The sequence below is a fragment of the Labrus mixtus genome, chromosome 22, assembly GCF_963584025.1.
Source record: "Labrus mixtus chromosome 22, fLabMix1.1, whole genome shotgun sequence".
In the NCBI taxonomy this organism is placed as follows: Eukaryota; Metazoa; Chordata; class Actinopteri; order Labriformes; family Labridae; genus Labrus; species Labrus mixtus.
This window is the reverse complement of record NC_083633.1, coordinates 8,519,479-8,542,279: the sequence shown is the minus strand read 5'-3', so window position 1 is coordinate 8,542,279 and position 22,801 is coordinate 8,519,479. Positions and strand designations below refer to the sequence as shown.

At 45.6% G+C, this 22,801-nt stretch overlaps 1 protein-coding gene across 9 annotated transcripts in view; it reads left to right on the top strand.

Annotated features, from left to right (window-relative positions):
• The first annotated feature begins 1,083 nt into the window (after window positions 1–1,083).
• LOC132956566 (pleckstrin homology domain-containing family A member 5-like) overlaps window positions 1,084–22,801 on the top strand; it is a 188,245-nt gene continuing 166,527 nt past the window's right edge. For all 9 annotated transcript variants that reach the window (XM_061030088.1, XM_061030077.1, XM_061030085.1 and 6 more), the window contains exons 1-3: window positions 1,084–1,235; window positions 1,358–1,434; window positions 2,239–2,296. In XM_061030088.1, the coding sequence (XP_060886071.1) occupies window positions 1,144–1,235; window positions 1,358–1,434; window positions 2,239–2,296 (227 nt within the window). In that variant the 5' untranslated portion in view covers window positions 1,084–1,143. The remainder of the gene's footprint in view (window positions 1,236–1,357; window positions 1,435–2,238; window positions 2,297–22,801) is intronic.

Here is a 22,801-nt window from a genome sequence, read left to right as displayed (position 1 = left end):
TTTGTTTGAATGATATGAGAGTATAGCAGAGAATATGTTTGTGTTTATCTTGTGAATATTGATGAATGTTTACTGTCACTATTCCTGTATTATTTTGAAGATTTGTTGTCATTCTGTAACACGTGCGTAGTCATGTGATCTGGAAACAGGAAGTGAAATGTGTTAGTTACCTTTAATACAGAGGTTAACATTTAATCATCTAACACTTCATCACATCATCAGCGTATAAAGAAAACTACACATCGTTATTCTCTGTGATGGCGGGGCAACGCGGTAGTTTTACCGTAGACACGGGAACATGTGCATCAAGCCGACTCAATAACCAAACATTGTCATGTGTTCACTCTGGAGGGGTTAAGAAAGAAGTATGTTGATGAAACAGAAGAATTACTAAGAAGACAGAAGATAACCACAACCATTTGGATCAAGCTTCAAATAATAGGGCGGGACCGATACGAGATTTTTGGGATATATAACGGAACCGATATCTTTCTTGGATCTGCCTCCGATCTTTAAAGATTGACAGATAAATATACAAACACATTTATTTTGTTGATCTCTCAAACGCGGTTATCAAACACCTGTGGAAAAGATTTTTACAGTTGAACAAAAGCTGTTAAAGGCCAGCAAAACAGCAGTGCACTCAAACACTCATTTAGAAATTATAAATTTGAACTGAATAGAAATAAATCAGAATCGAATAGACCTGCTGATACCAATAGTGACGTCACTGGCTATGTTATTAAATATCTGTTCCTGAGTTTCTTCGTCAGTAACATTTGGATTTATGAGGCGCAACATGACCAGGGATTGGTTGGATGATTGACAGATTATAAACTCACAGCTGAACCCTGAAGCACGCTCTGGCAGCGCGTGCAGGAATCACACTAATAGTGAACTTTCTTTTGGGCCAATTTAGTCAAACACCCACACACACACACACACACACGTCTGCAGAAAAAACACCCACCGACTCCTTTAACTTGGCAGAAAATCATTCCCTGTGTCTCTATCCTCCTCTGGGCGCGCTCCCATCTCCAGTAAGCGCGCACATGCGGAATCCGTCGGGCGCGCGCCTGGCACGGCGCCGCGCACTCCAGCCCCTGTGTGTAGTAACCAGAGCAGAGTAGCTCTCAGCTAGACATGGCGGCGGACCCGAAGCCGGACTGGCTCTCCTGCCTTCCCTCTTCTTGGAGTTATGGGGTGACGCGGGATGGACGCATATTCTTCATCAAGTAAATATCACGCGGACACGTGGATTTATGGATACGCACTGCTTATTTCTCCGACGCATTTTTCCTGTTTGTCTTTTTTCGGCTTCTCTGTTCACCTTTCCCCCGTTTTCTTCCACCAACAGCGAAGAAGCAAAGAGTACAACCTGGCTGCATCCTGTTACTGGAGAGGCTGTGATCACGGGCCACAGAAAAACTCCAGGTAAACAATCTTGAGAATGTTTTTTTTCCCTTCAATCCCTGCTAAAATACGCACTCGCACGCGCGCACTCCGTGACTGGGAAAGGTTATCTGCGCGTCACGGCGTAAGAAAAAAGGGGGCGACAAGTTGCTGGGAGAGCCGTGGAAGACGATGAGGGGGAGATTTCTTCTCTCTGCAGCAAAAGCAACAGCCTCTTGTGCTCCTCTCTGCTCTCCTCTGGCGGACCATTACGCACGGCGTCCCCCCCAACCCCCCCTCCTCCCCGGCCTCCCCCCTGCTCGCTCCACCTGGACACTTTGCGACACACTTTTTAAAAGTTCCATCACGTAGGCGTGTGCCGATTTCAGAGCCGATTCCCTGCAGTGACATTTGACACATTTCCCCTGAAATCCGCCCATTGCTGCAGAAACGCAGCGTTTCAGAGCCCGTATCTGCGCCGAGCCGCTTTCACAACAATGCAGCGCGTTTTGTGCGTCGGCGCAAAGCCGATATTCTAAAATGAAACACACATCTGCCGCGAGAGAAAGAGGGCGGGAGGGCATCTTTACATTGCAGGCTGCAGATCAGTGTTCACACAGCTGGAGGCTGAGACAGTATGATTGAGTAATCCTTGAATATCTCCTCCGCTTATTGGGGAGGGGGGCGGAATGCATTAAAGAGCACACGCCAATTGAGCTATTTGTAGTCCAGACACTGCATTGCTGTGCAGGTGTGTGTGTATTAAAAGGCTTTATTTCTCTGCTCAGCACCTTATATATCTGTGTTTTCTCTCTCCCCCCCACCCCCCCTCCTCTGCACTCACAGATTTACCAACAGGATGGGAGGAAGGATACACGTTCGAGGGAGCTCGCTGCTTCATCAAGTGAGTTGGAATGTGGAAAAAAAAAGAAAGAAAGAGAGAGATGGTCTGAGTCTGAGGTGGTGAGGGGCTGCTTTGTTTTGTTGGGGCAGAGATTTCCCTCCACTCTCATGTTCACCCACCTCTGCCTGTGTGCCTTCTGCAGGAATCCACAAATATCTGCTTCTCTCTCACACACACTCAGAGAACACACACGCAGAAAATCTGTGTGAAAAGACACCGTTTTGACTTCCTCCTGCTGCTGTTGAGCCTTTCTCCTTCTATCAGTCATGCTCTCGTCCTTCACCCCTCTCTCTCTCTCTCTAACACACACACACACCCTCTCTCTCTCTCCCACTCCCATCTCTCTCTCTCTATCACACACACACTCCCTCCCTCCCTCTCTCTCTCTCTCTCTCTCTCTCTCTCTCTCTCTCTCTCTCTCTCTCTCTCTCTCTCTCTCTCTCATGGAGGGATTTGCTCTATGCTGTATGTGAGACACAACTTTGACAAGTGAGTGTGACTCAGAGGCTCCTCATTGCTGAACAGGCTTTACTTGTTGGCGTGCTGCGTGTGCGTGCACGTGCGTGTGTGTTTTGGCGGATTATTAGTGACTCCGACTCCTTGTGCACGTTTGCTTACATGTATATTTTGTGGACCTGTTTGACAACAAAAAATGCCCTGCAGCTCCAGGCCTCTCTCACACACCGACATCTGGCACACACACACACACACACACACACACACACACACACACACACTCTTTTCGTTGGTTCTACCTACTTTGCCACCTAGTTCTCCTGCTCGTGCTGTCTGAGGCCATTTTGAGAGCAGCAGCTGACACATATGGTGAGCTAATATAGCTGCTCTATAAATAGCCTCAGAACCGCTGCTCATTGGTATGTATGAATGCATGCAGGATGTTTGCACACACACACACACACACACACACACACTCTGCAGGCATGCATACAGGTAAACACACAGGAGCGTGTTTCTGGGGGTTAAGAGCTGGCGTGCACACAGAGACACAGGATCAGATGTGACAAGTGGACAGCAGCACTGAGGGCAGGTGTGAATGAACACCTGAGGGAGTGTGGGGATCAGAGGAGGATGGGAGAGGAGGGGTGGGGGGGTGGGGGGGGGATTGTGTGCAGCTGCAGGGATTGACAAAAACAACCAGCAGGATTAATTAAAAACAAAGTAATTTGGAGAAGCAGAGGCAAAAAAAAAAAAAAAAAAAAAAAAGCCTTGGGGAAAATGCTCAGCCACCCATCTGTGTTTTCACATCTTTGTCTTCAAGTTCCCATTGAGTTGTGTGCCAACATCAGATATGTAGACCATAACAGATTCACAGCAAGACCCAGAGACCAATCATCTGCCAGAATAATAATCTGTTGACCCAAGCTTCTCTCTATGTCTGTGGTTATTTGGTTTAAGACATCTTAACTGATGAGTATCATACCTGGAGTTAAAACTAGCTTTTGACTCAGGGCCCTCTAAAAGTCTGAGTCACATTAAGGACAATTCATTGATCAAGCAGAGCGAGGCTTTGTCTTCCTCGGAGGTTGTCAAAATTAGATTTGCACATGCAAACTGAAATCCATTTTGTACACTTACTGGATCGTTTAGACGAAGGTCTTTTTGGTCGGAGAAATTGTGCAGCTTTTCTATCTTAGGGAGCTCCAAGGAAAAATGTTAGAACCCACTGCATCCCCCTGCAGTGTTCTGCGGCATGTTTCTCACGTCATGTCCGACCTCCTGAGACCCCCGCTCCTCCCCCCGCCATCTGACAGTTGATCTCCTGCTGTGAGAGACGTTTGTGAAAGAGAAACTCGGGCAGGTTTTAGGGGCAGCCTGTCCTCAGATCTTCTACAAATGTTCAGGATTGCGTGTTTGTAAAGGGCTTCAGTTTGTATTTTTACTCGGCTGGTCCACATTCCCAGAACCAGTGACACCTCAAGGAAACTGCCCCGCACTTCATCAACATGCGGTGAAGTCTGGGGTCTCTGGTCCCCGTCTGGCTCTCTGGCCTTGGCAGCTTTTATATCTTTATGAATCAGGGTGCTTTCCTTGGAGTTGCAGGAGAGAACTCAGCCGTCTTGAGATGATGGATGGACAGGAGATGAAAAACCTGAGACTGATACGAGTTATGTTGGAACATATCTCTGCAGACGTTGTTGCAGAATTATTAAAAGCCTCTTTATCCATATTTATATATATATATATATTTGATGTAATGTTTATTTGCATTGAGATAAGTGTGAATCTCCGTCTGCAGCATTAACAGCCTGATATAAAATACAGTCCCCGTCCTGAGATGGGCTTTTTATTTACAATGCTTAGAGATAAACAAAAATCCACAGGAGAGAGCGTCTGAATACAAATCTGAACGATAAATATGTAAATAGAGAACTCCGAGTTCTGAGTCTGTAGAGGAGGATTCTGCCTTCAGCTTATTTCTTGATGAATAGTGATGTACTCGCTCACAGATGGACCAACGCTCTGTGACGAGGGGTCGAAGGTGACTCTGATTGAAATGACGATCTGAACCCTAAATGAACTTTTCCACCGTCTTCAGGACCCGCCTCTAGTCACGTCAAGTTCTTTTTATTGTCATACTGGTGGCGTTACACACGGACACTTGTTCCTTCACTGTCGAAACGGGTCGAGGGGAAACGTGCCAACGCTAGAAATAGCTTCTTCATAGTCCGGAATGGCCGCTGCGTGATCTGAACACGCCGCCATCTTGGCTCCTTATAACTAAAAATGTGAGAATCAGACCTGAAAAATGAGAGTTTACTTTTGCTTTGTCAGTCTGCTATCATAAGGAGAGTGTCGTCATGGATAGAGCAAAACATGACCTCTCTTTCTCCTTCCCTTTGTGCATCCACTGGGTGTTTACCGTATCTGCAAATCTTTCTCCCTTTCTGTTGTTTTGTTATTCCTCATCATTGTTTTGTTTCTTCTTTCTTTTTTTTTTTTAAGATTTATTTTTGGGGCTTTTTTTTGCCTTTATTTGTTAGGACAGTGGATAGTGTACCTGTCAGAGAGCGAGAGTGAGGAATGACATGAAGGAAAAGGAGCCGCAGGTCGGATCTGAGGCGGGGCCGTCCACTTGGAGAAGGGTAGCCTCCACACATGGGGCGCGACCCAACCGCTAGGCCATCGGCGCCCCATGCATTGTTTCTTTTGCCGAACTCAGCCTGATACCCCGTTTCACGTCGGGTGCAGAATTCTGTGCAGTCAACAAGTCGACATTGCTTTCATTTCTTGTGTAACCTTTTAGAGGTTTATTTTGGACTTTTCAGGCCTTTATTTTAAAGACAGGAGGACGATAGAGACAAAAACCCGAGAGAGAGAGAGGAATGACATGCAGGAAAGGGGGACTATAGTCTCTGTACATGGGGTGGCACATCAACCACTAGGCTACCGGCGCCCTGGTATGACCTTTTTGAAACTAGGTTTTACAGTACTGCATTTAGAATAAAAGCGAATGCGTCAAAAAGAGAGACGACCTCATCTAAACCCGAGGAGAGGCACCGACACTCTGCCTCAACGTGTTCTCTTTCTCTGTGCATCGGCAGACAACATGGGATTTGTATGATGGAGGGAAAGCGGTCAGAAACGGTCGATTCTGAAACATTTTTGTACGATGTGTTCACTGTGAGGATGTGCATGGATAGAGGACGTCGGGTTTCAGACTGACGCTCACAGACTGCTGATTTCTGTTATTGGCTGACTCAGATTCACATTCTTCAACACAATGAGCTTCATTTGTCTCCGAACAATTAAGCACAGTCTCATATTGGAGGCACAATGCTGCTTCATCACCACTTCTTCAAATCCTTCACATTCCTCTAGAATTCCTGCTCGGTCACTTTTTCTATCGGCTCATTATTGGACTCGTGGCCTCGCTGCTCTCTCCTCACTGATGCTTCTTCCACCCACTGACAGGCGGCGCCTCCCCACGCTCAGGCCTTCAGGGTCAAACCTCTCCAGGCTTTGCAGGTTTCCTTTTTGAGGCTGTTTCTAACCTCAGTCTCGTTGTTTAGTCGCTTTAACTTTTAATGGAGACATATTTGAGTGTTAACGACTCCTCATCTGAAACTGTCCCTCTGTGACATTTAAGATTCAACATTTAGTTTAGAACCTCTCTGATTCAACAGGATGCTGCCATCCTGATTTCAAGGCGTGCAAACCCTCAGTGCAATATGAGGAAGAGATATTACTGCTGGTTCGTGCTTTGTGATGACTGCGTCTGCAGTCTGAACCACCGTTTGTTTCAGGGAGAACTGAAAGACGGACGACTGACTGACCACGTTTTAGTTTCATGTGTCTCATTTAGAATCTGATCTGCAATCTCCTCCGAATGCCTTTCGATGATTTTTCCTTTGGTTGCTGAGATTTTGAAGTGCTGCCAGGGTGTTTAGCTCTGCACGGATGACTAATTGCTCCTGCAGCCACCCATGGAGCGTGAAAGGAGTCCTGGCTTTGGAGCGAGGCATGGCGAGCTCTCGTGTGTCAGGGGGAGAGAGTTGTTGTTGATGTGTTGGACCCAAAAGTGTCAGCAGTGGGATAGATTAAGGAAAGACTGACACTTTTCAATCAAGGCAAAGACACTAAAAAACCTACTTTATGCTAGTGTTGGGCGATATAACGATCTTAGATCGTGAAGGATTTTAAAAGTAAAGTCCGCAAAAACAACTCCATCCTGGTTATATGCAACTGCTCTGATATTTTTCCAAACCGACACGGCGTGATCAACAGTTAACTTAACCGCATAGTTTGCACAGTTAAGTTTACATCTCGGATAGCGACACAAGAAACCGTTTAACGAGCCGGAGAGACGTTAACAGTCTGCAGAGAGTCAGACAGAGCGGAGCTCAGACAGACAGTGAGTGGAGATATAACCCCGGTGTTTAAAATGTTGCTGTCGGTGTTTTCTGCTCTCTCTCAGTTTACGATCAAGCTTCTCCACCCGAAGCTCACCTGTTGTGATAACAGAACCTATAGGGATTAGGCTAAACGATGTTACAAAGCAGCAGGCAGGTGAGAGTGAGTAACCATGGTGACTGTCAGTCAACGATGTCCCGCCCCCTCTATGAATTAAACTCTTCTTTCAGTAAAACATACTTTGATCATGTGTCACAGAATGAACACATTCTGTATTATGTTTGATTATATATAAACTAAACTAAAGTTAGTCCAATGATGTCATAAAAAACAACAAAGGCTGCAGAGCCTGTATGAAGCTGTAGGAACTCTGCAGGGCTAAAATAGAACAGAAACACAAGAACTTGAAGTCTACATGTTTTTAAATGACTGCATCACTGCGTGAAAATGTTCATGATGAACATAAAAAGAGGACACATTATTAAATCATAATTTCAAAGTGGTGAGGAAAACCTTCAAATTGTTCATAAATATTGATCAAATTGAGGGAAAGACATTTCTGTTGCTAAAGATGTTCTGGGTGAGACCTCCTACAAAGATGTTTTTCAAATAGATTAAACTTGTCAGCTCAGTTTTTGTGCATTTAAAAACATTATAAATGGAAATAAGTTACAGTGTCAGTAACTTACAAATTTGTCTAAAGATCAGTATGAAAAAAATCGTGATTGGGATTTTGCCCAAAAAAAATCATGATATGATATTTTTCCCATATCGCCCACCTCTACTTTATGCTTAACTATCCAATGATACTAAGAAGAGCAAGCGGGGCCTTTGTGTGCTGCCCTCCTCTGACACACTTGTTGGTGTCGTTTCCTTTGACTTTCCGTTTAGGCCGAAAGCTTTGGAGGAAACATCTTTGAGACGATCAGCAGAACTACATGTTTCCACACTTCAGCACTCAGCTGTTGTGGTCGCTTTGCGTGCTGGAATCTGGAACTGATCGGCATGTGACCCACTTCCACTTTCACTTCCACCAGACAGGGTGGTGAATCTAATGTGCCTCCTCGGTGCTGTATGACACTGTAGTTCTTTAGCTTTGGTGTGTTTCATGGTTCTGCTGGTTACACAATCGAGGGAAAAAGTCCATGTGGTGTCTTATTTCTGCATCAGGAGGAGCTGGAGAAGGTTTAGAGCTGGAACGTGACGCAGCAGTGAAATGATTGGGCAGATCATTTATTAATGTTTTATTAGTTTGAGGAAAAAGGTCAAAGTTCTGCTAAACTATAACTTCTTAAATTTAGGATGTATCTTTAGGTTTCTTTCCTCTGTGACACTAAACTGAGTATCTTTTTTTTGTGAACAAAAAAAGACATTCAGGGCTTTTTTAAAATCTTGATTGCAAGTATGCCGAAACTGTCAGTCAACGTCTCCACATCGCCATGGCAACATCAGGCATGCCTGTATGACGAGTCTTGCCCTCCCCTCCGATCACAAAAGACACGTTGGCAGGAAATATCTTCAGACCTCCAGCTGACAGGGAACTTATTTAGCTTAGCGTGTGTGTGTGTGTGTGTGTGTGTGTGTGTGTGTGTGTGTGTGTGTGTGTGTGTGTGTGTGTGTGTGTGTGTGTGTGTGTGTGTGTGTGTGTGTGTGTGTGTGTGTGTGTGTGTGTGTGTGTGTGTGTGTGTGTGTGTGTGTGTGTGTGTGTGTGTGTGTGTGTGTGTGTGTGTGTGTGTGTGTGTGTGTGTGTGTGTGTGTGTGTGTGTGTGTGTGTGTGTGTGTGTGTGTGTGTGTGTGTGTGTGTGTGTGTGTGTGTGTGTGTGTGTGTGTGTGTGTGTGTGTGTGTGTGTGTGTGTGTGTGTGTGTGTGTCTGTGTCTGTGCCTTGAATCCAAGAAGACACCTGACTTACAGATCTGACTTCAGCTCGGTCCTGATGTTACTCCTTCAGTGTGAGCACATAAATTGTGTGCTGTGGTCGTGGGTCGTAAACGATTCAGTCGTACAGAGCGAGCTGACTTTCCACCACATGACTTTTATTCAGTTGCCCAGCGTATGCAGGGCATTAGTTATACGTACACCGCCTGACATGTGCAATGCTGCAGGTGTTATGATATAACACCTGCAGCATTAGACTCTATGGAGCTATGTACTCCATAGAGTCTATGGTATTTGATGTTTGTCCTTGAATTTATACAGGTTTGTCCCTAATTTAGTCTCCAGTGCGTCCAGCCTCCAGAGCTGATGTATGACTGTTGCTTCGTCTGTGTTTGTCTCTCTCTCTCTCTCTCTTCCTCTCTCTCGTCCCTCTCTCTATCCCTCTTCACTCTCTCTTCCTCTCTCTCGTCCCTCTCTCGCCCCCTGTCTCTCCCTCTTTCTCTCTCCCTCTCTCTCTCTTCCTCTCTCCCCCTCTCTCTCCCTCTTCCTCTCTCTCTCTTCCTCTCTCTCTCTCTTCCTCTATCTCTCTCTCTCTATCCCTCTTCACTCTCTCTTCCTCTTCACTCTCTCTTCCTCTCTCTCATCCCTCTCTCTATCCCTCTCTCGCCCCCTGTCTCTCCCTCTTTCTCTCTCTCCCTCTCTATCTCTTCCTCTCTCCCTCCCTCTCTCTCTCTCTCTCTTCCTCTCTCCCTCTCTCGCTCCCTCTCCCTCTCTCTCTCTCTCTCTCTCCCTCTTCTTCTCTCCCTCTCTCTCTCTCTCTCTCTTCCTCTCTCCCTCTCTCTCTCTCTCCCTCGCCCTCTCTCTCTCTCTCCCTCCCTCCCTCTCTCTCTCTTCACTCTCTTCTTCTCTCTCGTCCCTCTCTCGCCCCCTCTCTCTCTCTTCACTCTCTCTCTCTCTCCCTCTCTCATCCCTCTGGGTGCTATTAGCAGACCTCTGTGTCAGATGTGAAGGAGTGACTGTGGTGGGAAAACAGCAGATTTAAAACTCACCCAGTTCTCATGGCGGTTTATTCACGAGGGGCAGTGTGAATTTTATTTTAATGACTATTTTAGCCTCTAACATTAAAAAATCTGACTGTGAATGTGTAGCACGCTGTGTGACAATGATGCCGCTTGTTTCGAGTTGTCGAGGGCGTCCCTCTCTGAACAGTGGTGCCTTTCTCTCCTGACCTTAAAATCAAAGTCATGCTGCGTTCATGAGGATTCATGCTGCGAGGAGATGAACAACACCTTTATCTGATGGCACAAAGGAAATGAAAGGTAGCATTTATTTAGGAAGGCGCTGACGACTGAAACAGCGTCCTGATGATGATGGTGGTCTTTATTTAAGTCTCATTCTTATCTGCTGTGAATGAGACGTGTATCCTCATGAACTGTTCATGTTCTTTACCGACGTCTCAAACATTCAGCAGCCGTAACCTTCGCTCTCAAGGACTCGTCACGTTTTATCAGGTTGGAGGTTTCTAAACCCACGACTAAGGATCACTTGACGACTGTGTGTACATTTCTTTCAAACTGATGTAGTTCATCGCCCTGACTGCAGAACAGCGCCCTCTGTGGCAGCTGTTTGTTGTCGCTGAACTCGCAGCGCTCTCAGTTGAAAACACTTGACCAATCAAAATCATGACGGGGCGGGACTTTTGATATCAGCTTAATTTGTCTACAACAAAGTGCGGAGGACTCCTTTATATCGTTTTCTTGATGAATTAAATCAAATATAAAACTCACGGCGCTAAAGCACACGCTAACCGACGTTACAGAGGGAAGCAGAAGTTAACTTTAGTAACCTTGGCAACAATGAGTGATGGTGAGAAGCGCTCTGAAACAGAGGTCGCGAGTGCTTCCAGTCAAAAATGGACTAAACATTTATTTTTGTTGAGTTCTTACATTACCTCAGACAATTTCCAACAGTTATCATAGCCAGAGAAATCCTTCACTCTATGGTTGTGATGGAACGTGTTGGGGCGACGCCATGGCAGACACGTCATGTTTATCGTTGCCGTGGAAACACCGGATGTTACGCTAAAGGCCGCTGCATAATGGAGAGCTTTAAGAGCTCCGAAACATCAATAACAACTTTTTTTTGTGCACAGCAGGAGATAGAACACATACAGATTATCATTTCCAAACAAAGAAGTTCAAGTCAAAACTTTCCAGCAGACGATCACTTTTTGTTTCAGTAAATTAAAACGTCGACAGTTAAAAGGTTTTTCTGTCAGTGACAACAATGAGGGAGCGATCCAGAGGACACCAGGATAAAGAAAGCAATTTGTAGTGTGAGCTGCTGCTGAAAGCTGCCGTGCTGTTGCTGTTTGTGCTGCTGTGATAAAAACATCATGTTGATTATACTCGGATACATTAGCTCGTCTCTAAACATGTTCTCTTCCTCATGTCGGTTTTGCCCGGTCGTCATGACTACGGTCAACTCGGAGGTCGTTTTAACCCCTCATTTTAAGGGTTAAAAAGTAGTGAACTTTGGATGTCAGCACCGTCTCTCTGTATTTTCTGACTCGCCTCACAGTCCTCCTTCTAACTGATTCTCAGTTTTCAGTCGACCTTCTGCCTGAATCCGTATAAATGCAGCAGAAACTCCTCGCCAGGCTGAGGCGTGATTAGTTAGACTCAAGACGGGATCATCCTGTAATCCTGTGAAATCATCGTGATTGTGATTTTTTTTTTTTTTTTTTTTCCCCCCACATAATCCCGCAGTCTAATGAACATCAGCGTCACAAACAGTTCAATGTTTGTAGATCTGCCAAACTGTTAACACGTTTCTGTTTCTGTCACGAGGCGGGACGGTTTAGGAGAGTTTTCTCCAGCAGTATTTTTTTTTTTTTTTGTAAGAATTATTTTCAGATCCTGTCATATCCTCCAGCTGCAGGAGGAAAAGTTCTACAATTATTTATTTTTTTTACATGCAAGCATCCAACCTCTGGATTTAAACTCTACAAAGCTATTGTAATCAAACCACCCTGATTACATCCTGTTGATGCTCATGTAAGGACACAAAGAATACACAAAACTTCCAGTGAGACCCTCCTCAAGGTTTCGGCACTTAATGAAGACCCAGTAGAGTTAAAAAAACAAACAAAAAAAAAACAAAAAAAAAAGAGATCTGTTTTCAGGGTTTTGTTCAGGAATAGTCTCAGTTCAGTTTTCCTCCCCTCTGTGCTGCAGCTCTGCAGGAGTTCAGAGAGTGACGGACAGAGTCGGATGTAACGCTGCGTGTTTACATCATGTGGAATGACGTGCAGAGATCGCAAAGATTCCACTGTGTGACCTTTACGTCACGGCACAACTCAAGCTGGTCGAATGACTTCAGAGCAGCTGAATTCAGAAAGTGACACACTCAGGGTGACGCCACGTGTTCCTATTTGTTCCCCGAATTATTCCAAATCCAAAAGTTTCCACAGAAATCAGAGTTTCCTGTGAGAGTAGGCGTGTGTGTACATTCCTTTTCTATCAGATGTGTGTGTTTCTGTGTGGAGTGTGTATGTGTGTTTGGACCCTTCCTCCTCAGTGGCTGCCCTCCTCACTCTTCGCAAGTCTCAAATCCCAGGAGGGATCTCTGGCTTCTCCTTGGTCGTCTCTCTCTCTCTCTCTCTCTCTCTCTCTCTCTCTCTCTCTCTCTCAACCCCTCTTTCTCTTTCTCCCCTGCTAGTGTGTGTGTGCATGTGTGTGTGTGTGTGTGTGTGTCCTCTCTGTCTCTCCTCCTTGGCTGGAGCTGTTTGATGTTTGCTCCCTGCTTCACCGAGCACTCCCTTAAGCCTTCACCAGCTCGTCCTATCTCTGTGTGTGCGTGTCTCCTCGCAGGACCTATCCTCTGAATCTCAATGTGTGTGTGTGTGTGTGTGTGTGTGTGTGTGTGTGTGTGTGTGTGTGTGTGTGTGTGTGTGTGTGTGTGTGTGTGTGTGTGTGTGTGTGTGTGTGTGTGTGTGTGTGTGTGTGTGTGTGTGTGTGTGTGTGTGTGTGTGTGTGTGTGTGTGTGTGTGTGTGTGTGATTGCACACTTTAAGCTTGACCTCTCTTCTGAATTTGTTCCTTTATTTGTGATGTTTTTTGCCTGGCAGGTTTCAGACGTGTGACTTTTCTACTCCCACACTTGCTCTGTTTATACGGTTTTGTGTATGTGTGTAGTGTGTAGGTAGGTGTGTGTGTGTGTGTGTGTGTAGGTGTGTCTTACTTCTTCTCTGCTTGACTGTTGACATACTAAAAATATTCGCCTTGATGCGATTAGATTCCTGAGCTATCTTTCTGCTGTGTGCACCAAATCACTTAATATTCAGCGCAGGACACAAACACCTTCTCACACACACACACACACACACACACACACACACACACACACACACACACACACACACACACACACACACACACACACACACACACACCTGAGTCGTCAGCTGTTGTGTGTGTGTGTGTGTGTGTGCAGCTCGGGGGGGGGGTTTAATTCCCGCCCTGTGTGTGCTGAGGTGTGTGACTGGTCTTGAGCAGATTTACAGCAGCGGAGGAGCAGAGGAGGTCTGTATCCATGCATGATGAGAACAGCTGATGGAGGTTACCGTGGTGATGTGTAGCCGAGGGGGGGGGGGGGAGAGAGAAGGACACACGCAGGACGACCGCTAAGCGCTGCGTTCAATGACCGCAGGGAGCTGACAGGATCCTCGCTGCAAACATGAGCGGTGACAAGACAGCAGAGAGAAATGACAGATTATTTTATGTGAACCGCTCTTTGAATATCTCGTTAATGTTTTGTTGGCGGAGATGGGATTTTAAACTGTGGTGGCTGACGAGGACAAACACACTGAGGAGAAAAATCCTTAAAAATGCAAAAAGAAGCCAATCCAAAATAAATACAACAAAAGTATTTGTTGCATGCTGCAGAACGCCAAAAACAAATATCTAAAACAATGAGCTGCAAATTCATCAAAGATTCAACGTTCAAAATACACAAACAAACAAATACAACAAACGATTCATTGAATGATGTTGCCGACGAAGCAGCGGGAGCAACTTGGGGTTAAGTGTCTTGCCCGAGGACACATCGGACATGTTGCTGCAGGAGCTGGGGATCAAACCCCCGACCCTCGGAATAGATTTCCAATCCACCTGAAATCTTCTAGAAATCTGTTTTGACCTTAAAAAACAAAATTATCCGACACGTAATGTTTGCAAATAGTCGCTCTGGTTTTTTCCTTGAATATGCAAATGAAATCCCCCCTCTCAGCCAATACGCTGCAGGGGCAGTGTGTTCACTTCCTGTCTCTCGTGTTATTGTTACATCAAACAGTTTGCAGAGAACTTACTGCACGCGTGTACAAAGAAACCTGGAGCTAGTCTGGAGAGTAACAACCTTATCACAGCCGAGGATGTTAATGAGCTGCCTAGTGCCGAAGAGCTCTGAGAATCAGTGAGAACAAGGCATGAAGACGCTGGATCTCCTTGTTTTCCTCTGGACACATTTTTATCTTCTTGTTCATCTTCGACTCAAAGCTGCGTTTAAAAAAAAAAAAAAAAAAACCCGGAGCACCGGCCCTGCCACCGTTGGCTTTGTGTTGCAGCGAAGGGAAAACAAGTAGATAAAGGTTTGTGCCTTTCTGTCAGAACAACATGTGCCATGCCGCTGCGATGCATTGTCTGTTGTTGAGGTCTAGAAATTGCTTTCTTTATCCTGGTGTCCTCTGGATCGCTCCCTCATTGTTGTCACTGACAGAAAAACCTCTTTAACTGTCGACGTTTTAATTTACTGAAACAAAAAGTGATCGTCTGCTGGAAAGTTTTGACTTGAACTTTTTCTTTTTTGAAATGATAATCTGTATGTTTTCTTTCTCCTGCTGTGCACTTTCAAAAAAAAACAAACAAAAAAAAAAAACTTGTTATTAATGTTTCGGAGCTCTTAAAGCTCTCCAACATATAAAATATGTGTTGTGGAAACATGAGAAAAGGCTTCCTCTCCGAGCAGCGTGGATTTGAATATTTCCCTTTGCTAGCATCACACAGCGCTCATGTTGTGTGCAGACAGAGCCGGGGGAAGACTTGAAGGAAGTCAAAAGGTTCAAGAGGTCAAAAAAAAAAAAAAAGACATCCTGGCTGCTGGAATCTGACTTTACCCGCCCTGACTTGCAGCTGACCTTTGACCCTGGCGCTTGGACGGTTAACAGACGGAGGGGCTGGTTTGTGGAGTTGTCTGTTAGCCCTGAAGCTACCAAGAGATGAAAGAGCAGGAGAGGTTATCAAAGGCTGAGGGCTGAGTGAGCCGCATGATGCTCGGCTTCTACACATCGCACACACACACACACACACACACACACACACACACAGAGATGAATAAAAAATGAGCAGAAAACGATGCAGGAATGAAATGAGAGAGAAACAGAGCGAAAGGTGGAGCTGACACTGAGCAGAGCGGAGGGCAAGTGGTCACACAAGGCCACCCCGACTGTCTCTGGCTCTTTCTCTCGCCCATTTTCACTTTGTTTACATGCCTCTCTCTCTCTCTCCCTCTCTTTCTCTCTCTTTTCCCCAGTGTCTTTGTGTGTGTGTGTTTGGTTTAGCTTGGCAGCTGTTCAGATTTCGCTTTGGAAACGTCACAAAATAAACAGTTAGAGTAACATGAACGTAGCCTCGTTGCTCGCCGCCCACCAGAAAGCCCGACTGCGTGCATGTGCTGCTGCTGCTGTGTAAAACTCAATGATGCTCATCAGGACCGTAAAACTCTGCAAAGTACTCTCCTACTCCAAGTGCGTAAGTGCTTTAGTTTGTGTGTAGAGGCGGGAAATATGGTTAAAATCTCTGCTGTTTTAAAGAAGTGGGTCTCTTCTTCAGCAGACTGTTGGCTGCATGCATGTCCACTTAAACTGGCATTTTCTTTTTAGCTGCCATGCTCAGCTCACCGTTCGTAGTATCTGATATCATTTCAGAGACCTTTTTTGTTGAAGAGTAAGATGTTTATTTAAAAGCCAGAGACAGCCGTAGCATCACTCTTTTCAGAGCCGCCAGACTCCGTTGACAAAAATAGGGATTCTACCGTGCAGTTGACCTTTACTGCTACCTTCAAACGGTTTGTTTTTTGTCTTACTGTGTGTTGCACAAATTGTATGTGGGATCTAAACTGACTTTTTAAAACACCAGGGTCTGCTGGGTCTGGTGGCCCCTCCCTCTCATGTGTGCTCGCTGAACAGGCCGGGTCCCGCAAGCGACAAGTGCCTTCCTGAGGGTCTCGGGGGGGCTGCTGCCGCTGCTGCACGACCCGGCCGAAGAAAAGAAAAGAAAAATAGTAGCTTTGCCTCTCCCTCCATCCTCCCCTCCAGTCAAATAACGCTCAAACCAAACCCAAAACTCCGGCTGCAGTCAACTTCCGCTGAAACATAATCATTACACAAACTCTCACCTCTCACACCACAACATTGTTTAACATCAACATATTCAACACATACACACTGCTCAACTCTTCAACTCTCTTCCACCTCTCAAGTCCCCCTTTACTAAGCACCTTTTCTCCCTCCCCTTCTCTCTCTCTCTCTCTCTATCGCTTCTTTCACTTTTTGTATCCTTTCTTAGGTATTTCATGTAGTTTTGTAGTTTTTCTGTTCGTGGTACGATGTGTGTCTATTGATGTCTTATTTTTCTGTCTTTATTTGTCTTATTTATTTTATTTTTTACTGTATTTTGGAGTCGTTGTCCTGACCTTGTCTGTTTGTTTTTTTGTGCCTCATTTGTATATCACCAGTTTGTCACTTTATTGCACCTAATAAAAAAAAAATAATAATAATAATAAAGAATAAAACACCAGGGTCACACAGTAACATGACCAAACAAATTGATAAAGGCCCAAGAGTCCAGTTACTGTCCTGTGTCCTGCAAAGTAAAATGAGTGTTTTTGTAAATGGAGTCTGGCGGCTTTTAAGAGAGTGGTGTAGCAGCTGTCTGTAGGTTATAAGGATCCTACTCTTTAACATTTTTAACAGCAGCGATGAGACTGAGCCGACACGATGAAGCTGTGATCTGTAAAATCTGAAAGGCTTCTTTGGGAGAGGCTGAAACGCTCCTTCGAGGTGAACAGCGGCGTTAAAGGAAGAGGGCAGAGCGGCGGCATGCAGAGACACATTCACCAGCACAGAACAGGTTTGGAGAGCAAACGAGGATTAAACCGTGGGAGTGATGGATGTGTCTGGTTACAGCGAGCAGGGCTGCGTTCGTATCTGCTGTGTCGCCGTCTGTGGTCGACGAGATGTAGCCTCGTCATGTCCGACCACATTCATCAGGCGGCGGAGGTTTCAGTCTGCAACACGTCCCTTGGCCACAGAGGAGCCGTAACTTCCAGACAAGGCAGCGCTGTTTTATGAGTTACTGCAACATGAAGAGACGCGTACTGTGATTTATCTGTATTGTCTACAAACAAATAAACCATAAAACACAGATTTTACAGCGTTCCAGGGAAGATAAAAGTCTTTTGCAATTTGAGAACTAAAAGCAGAGACGCGTTAGTGAGGGGGGAGGTTTGTGGGGTCGTGTATAAAAACTGTCTGAACCAAACAAAACGCGTCTTCTAGGTTTCAATCAGCTGCTCCAACTCTGATGGAATGCAAAGTGTTCACTGTGTGCTGAAACATTTTGTGCGATTATTTGCCTTTATGGGCTTTCACTTTTTTGCAATGCACATAATCATTCTCACTCTCACTGGGGATTCCTCTGCTCTGAAGCTAAAGGGGGCTGCGTGATGGTGCAGGGGTTAGCACTGTTGTTTCAGAGTGAGGCGGTTGCTGGTTTGAATCCCAGTCGGACAGGTAGACAGTCTGCATGTTCTCCCCGTGCATGTGTGGGTTCTCTCCGGGTACTCCGGCTTCCTCCCACAGTCCAAAGACGTGCTCGTTGGGTCAACTGGTGACACTAAATTGACCTGTAGGTGTGAGTGGTTGTCTCTGCATGTCAGCTCTCTGATTGACCGGCGACCAGGCCGCACCCTCCCTCTCGCCCAATGACACCTGGGACCGGTTCCGGCCGCCCTGAACGGGAAAAGCGGTATAGATGACGGATGGATAAAGCGTCACTCTCAGTGCTGTAGCTCACCTCAAAGTGTGCACGTGACCCTCTGTGTGATTTGCCTTTAAACATGACCACGACACCTCACTGTATGTTTCATGAGCTGCAGGAGAACTTTGTGTTGTGTTTTGCTTGCCCTGACTTTTGCCTCCAAGGCTGCAGAAAACTCTTGCCTGGATGCAGGTGGACACATTTATCCTTTTTATTCTATGTTTTTCTCAAATTCTAAAAACCTTATATGGTTGTTTTAGTTTTCGTTGATGGGAATTCTTGGGGCACCTTTGCAGCCATATGATTGCAACGTTAGACTCTAATCTGGGACCTTTGTTGCTTTTCTCTCTGACCACATTAACGTTCTGCGTACTCCCCCTCCCTCCGTCCGATTAATAAAGCAAAGAAAGAAGGAAAGCTAAATTCTTCTGCGCTTTGGTGCATTTTAAACTTGGATTTCTTCAGAGGATCTTTGAGATGTCTCTCCCTCCTTCTGCCTGATGGGTAGATGATAAGAAGTGCAACAAGACAGAAGAAGACACGACTCGGGGCCCAAAGAAGATCTTCTCTTTCAAGTGTTAGAAAAGAAAACACGTTCATGAAGAGCGTGTTTGAAACCGTGACAGTGGTGTTGATTTAAATGAAGTAACAGAAGAGGGAGATCTGAGGCCTCGTTTAAGGGAAGCCTGAGGTCGAGTCTTTAACTGGTTTTAGCTTGAGCTCTGAATCTTCTGTCTCCCATGTGAGACTCAGCGGTTATCACTGACTCAGAGGGCGTGTGTGTGTGTCTGTGTGTGTGTGTGTTGTGTTGTGTGGTGTGGTGAACAGATCATATGATTCAGGGAGAGATAGGAGGAAAGGAAATGAAGAGATTGAAGGAGCGAGAAGAGACAGGTGAAGAGGACATGTCACTCAGTCACACACAGTGCAGGTGTTTCCATTTGAACAAACAGTGCTGACGTGTGTGTGTGTGTGTGTGTGTGTGTGTGTGTGTGTGTGTGTTTCCTCTATTATCGCTCGCTCTGTGATATCATGACTGTAGTGTGTTTTTTTATGGGACAGAGACTTCCTAAGGGGTCGTTTTCTGGGTGGAGCATGACTAGTTTCTCACACAATCTAAACACACACACATGCACACACACACGCACACACATGCAGCTCTGCATTAAAGAGTTTTCAGGAGTGACTCGATGTCCTGTGCGTGTGATCTCTGTGCTCTGACAGTTTGTTGTCGTGTGTTCGGCTCTTTCTCGCTCGACGCGTTTCTTTCAGAGACTCGTGTTCAGATTATAAAAGACGACTCATGTTTCTCACTGTGATCAGAACGTTTGATGTCGGAGTCGCGCCTGAGGGGGAACAGAGCGGCTGCAGGAGCGAAGAGATAACCTGACGTGACACTGAGGGTGTCGTTAATGGCACGTATGTCGCATAAAGAAATCTTAATTCAGGAAAAGCGCCTCGGTGAACGTCCTGTGTTCAGCAGAGACTCGTGTGCCATCCTGCTGACATATTTATCGAGTTGATGCGAACTCCTGGATTCCCCTGCGCGCTCCCATTTCAAACTCTGACTCTACAGGTGAAGTGTGTCGCTGCACAGGTGCTTTCTGATTCATATCTCCTGCTGAAGCGAGAGATCTTTGTGCACTTTCCTAAAATCTGAGATTCAAACTGATCCTGCTTGAGCCGGATGTTGTGAAATATTTGGAAGGTAATAACTGTTTTTAAAATTGCGATGATACCAACAATGGAAGCTGCAGCGTGGAGGAGTTGCTGAGGTGTTCGGTTCAGAAAGCGAGAGATATGATTAGCGTGAAGAGTGTCTGAACCCGCAGAGTTTACAGTTTGTCCTGCAAGAACTGCTAGACAAGAGTCCTGAAGACATTCAGCCCATGCAGGGACGTCTTTGTGTAAATGATCTTGTCGTCCACTTCCTACAAAAGCAGCTACTAATCACAGTAACGTGGCGCCAGTTAGTATGTGAGAAGGTGACAAACAGCAACAAAGATGCTGGGGCGCCGGTGGCCGAGTGGTTGGTGTTTTGCACACCCCCTGACTGTGCACCATGCAGGGGCTGTGGTCCTCAGGGTGGGCGGCCTGGCTTCGGGGACCAACCTGAGGCTGCTTTCTTGAGAGTCATTCCCCACTTTCTCTCGCTCCGGTTTGCAGCTCTCTCCACTCCTGTCTCCCCGATGAAAATTGAAATCTTTAAAAACAACAACAAAGATGCAAAATGGACTTTGCACTCTAAACAAGTCACCATCGTTTGTGCATGAGAAGAAGTCACAAACTTCTTCACTTGTTTCACAGGACAGGAATTGACCTCTCAACAGAACTGCTTAAAGACTGTAGTGTATGTGGAAATTGGAGGTTCCAGTTTGTTTCTGCAGCATCACAAAAGACAGATTAGACAAGATTCTGGTCTCTACAGAAAGAAGGCGTCTTGATTCCTTTAATACGATGAATGAGTCAGACTTTTTTTTTTTGAAGATTAAGCGGCACCTTCCCTCCCACAGGTAGAAACAGTTCAGTGTGTCAAAGACGGCAGGAAGTCTCAGAATATGCATCGCCCATAAATCGCTTTTGGACGCGAGGCCACAGAAATAGAAATCGATGTGTTTTGGTGTCGATCCAGATCGGAGAGTTCCCCCATTAAACAATTATCGATCGGTGCAATAACTGTGAGACTAATTGAGATCGGGCTTTGCTTTGAATCCTCAGAGGGGCGTTTGCCAAGACGAGAAATCAATTCAACCTCAAATTGAAGCCACGGGAGTGATGTGTTCGAGTGCTGGAGTAAATTGGAGAATTATTGCCTGTTGATGAAGTTAGATCTCTCCGAGTGACTCTATTCTTATTTTTTATTTTTTTTAAAGGAGGAATTGCTTTTTTGATTAGTTTATTTTATTTGGTTATTTCACTTCAGGAGTAAATTGTTGAATCTAACGCTGAGATGTTCATGGTCGTCGGTGTGTGTTAGGCTCTGCATGCTCTGACTCCGCCTCCTCCGACTGTCTGCACGCTCGACTCTGACCCTAAAACAGGAACGACCCCGATGCTCACTCCCTGAAGACGCTGACCCCGTTCAGCCCGACGCTCTCTAAAAATCATTGTCCTGTTATTCCGGCTCGGTTGATCTCAGGCGTCCAGATCTGAGCATGTAGGCCGCTGAAACCTAGAGGGGGGGCTTTGAGTTCTGTGAGGCAGCACTACGGGTCGAATACCAGCAGTTGCAAACATTCACCATCCAGATCCATCCATCCATTTTCTCCCTCTTATCCGAGGTCGGGTCAAGGTGGCAACCCAGACTTCCTTGTCCCCAGCTCGTCATCCTGGGGGATTCTGAGGCGTCCCCAGGCTAGACGGGATATATAATCCAGCGAACTCTGGGTCTACCCCGGGGGGGGGTCTTCTCCCAGTTTGGCGTGCATGTGCTGGCGTTCTCAGTCACACGTAGAAGTTGAAGTCCGGCTCGTCACAGGTTCTGTCGACCATTCCTGAAGCTGTTTTTTTGTCTGCAAAAAAACTGTAGCAGAATGAAATGTGTAAACATATTTCTCCTTTTAGCATTTATTCAACTGTTTGACTCACAAACCTGCATCACCACAAACAGAAACATGCAGAGTTTCTTTCAGTTTTTATTCTCGGGAGATGATTGATTCGGGAGAGAGAGGAAGAGAGAGAGGAGGAGAGAGAGAGGAGGAGGCTGGATTGATTGAATTGAGTTTGAGTCTGCTGCTCAGTGATGAAGAAACGTGGAGACTCGGCTCTGCAGGGAGAGAGCGAGAGAGAGAGAGAGAGGGAGCGAGGTCGACTTTCCGACAGATTCAGACTTCAGGACTGAATTATTTGTGGCACAGATTATTTAAAAATGCAAATTCATGAAACTTTGCTTTGATTAGTTTGTCACGTTTGTGATATTTTGATCCGCTTGTTTCATTCATTTGAGTCACAGCCGCACATTTCAGTCTCTATTTAATCCTGCTCATCTCCTGAAGGCTGCTTTTCTTTCGACCAGTCGAGTTCCGGGTCGACTTTCTTCACTGATTTAAGATCCTCAAACTAATTCATGAGCTTCACTGAAGACTTTTGGGTTCTACCTTCAGTCGTCTAACAAAAAAACAAACAAAAACACAACAGGATGAGAAGCACTATCCTCCAAGGAAACAACATGAAGCTCCTCCATGATTCCATATATTTCACTCTGATCGTCTTTTTTCAGCGTCAGTTTTCAGAGTCTGTATTTTTGCAGAAAAAAAACAACAAAGATCTAGCTGCAGTGATCTCGACTTGTTTGTCTGAATAAATCCTCATTATGAAGTCTCTAGACAAACTTTTTAAATATTTATTTTCAGTCGTTTCCTTTGAGCTTTGACATCGACCTGTTTATTTTCTTAAAGCACCATTTCAGAATCAAACGCTTCAAAAGGCGCCTGGTCGGTGGGGTCGATCCATTTAAAAGGTTTAAATCTTGTTATTTAGTTCTCTCTCGTCACCGGATTATCCGTGTTTACCTTTCAAACATGCGGAGAGGGTTCAGTTTCAGGTCACATGTTTCAGGTGTCTCGTGTCGTCTGACTTTGTTGACGCTTGGATTAAAGACGAAGCTTTTAAGTTCTTCCTGTTTCCTGCAGACTCTTTTTGCCCGAGGGTACGAACGCCCGAC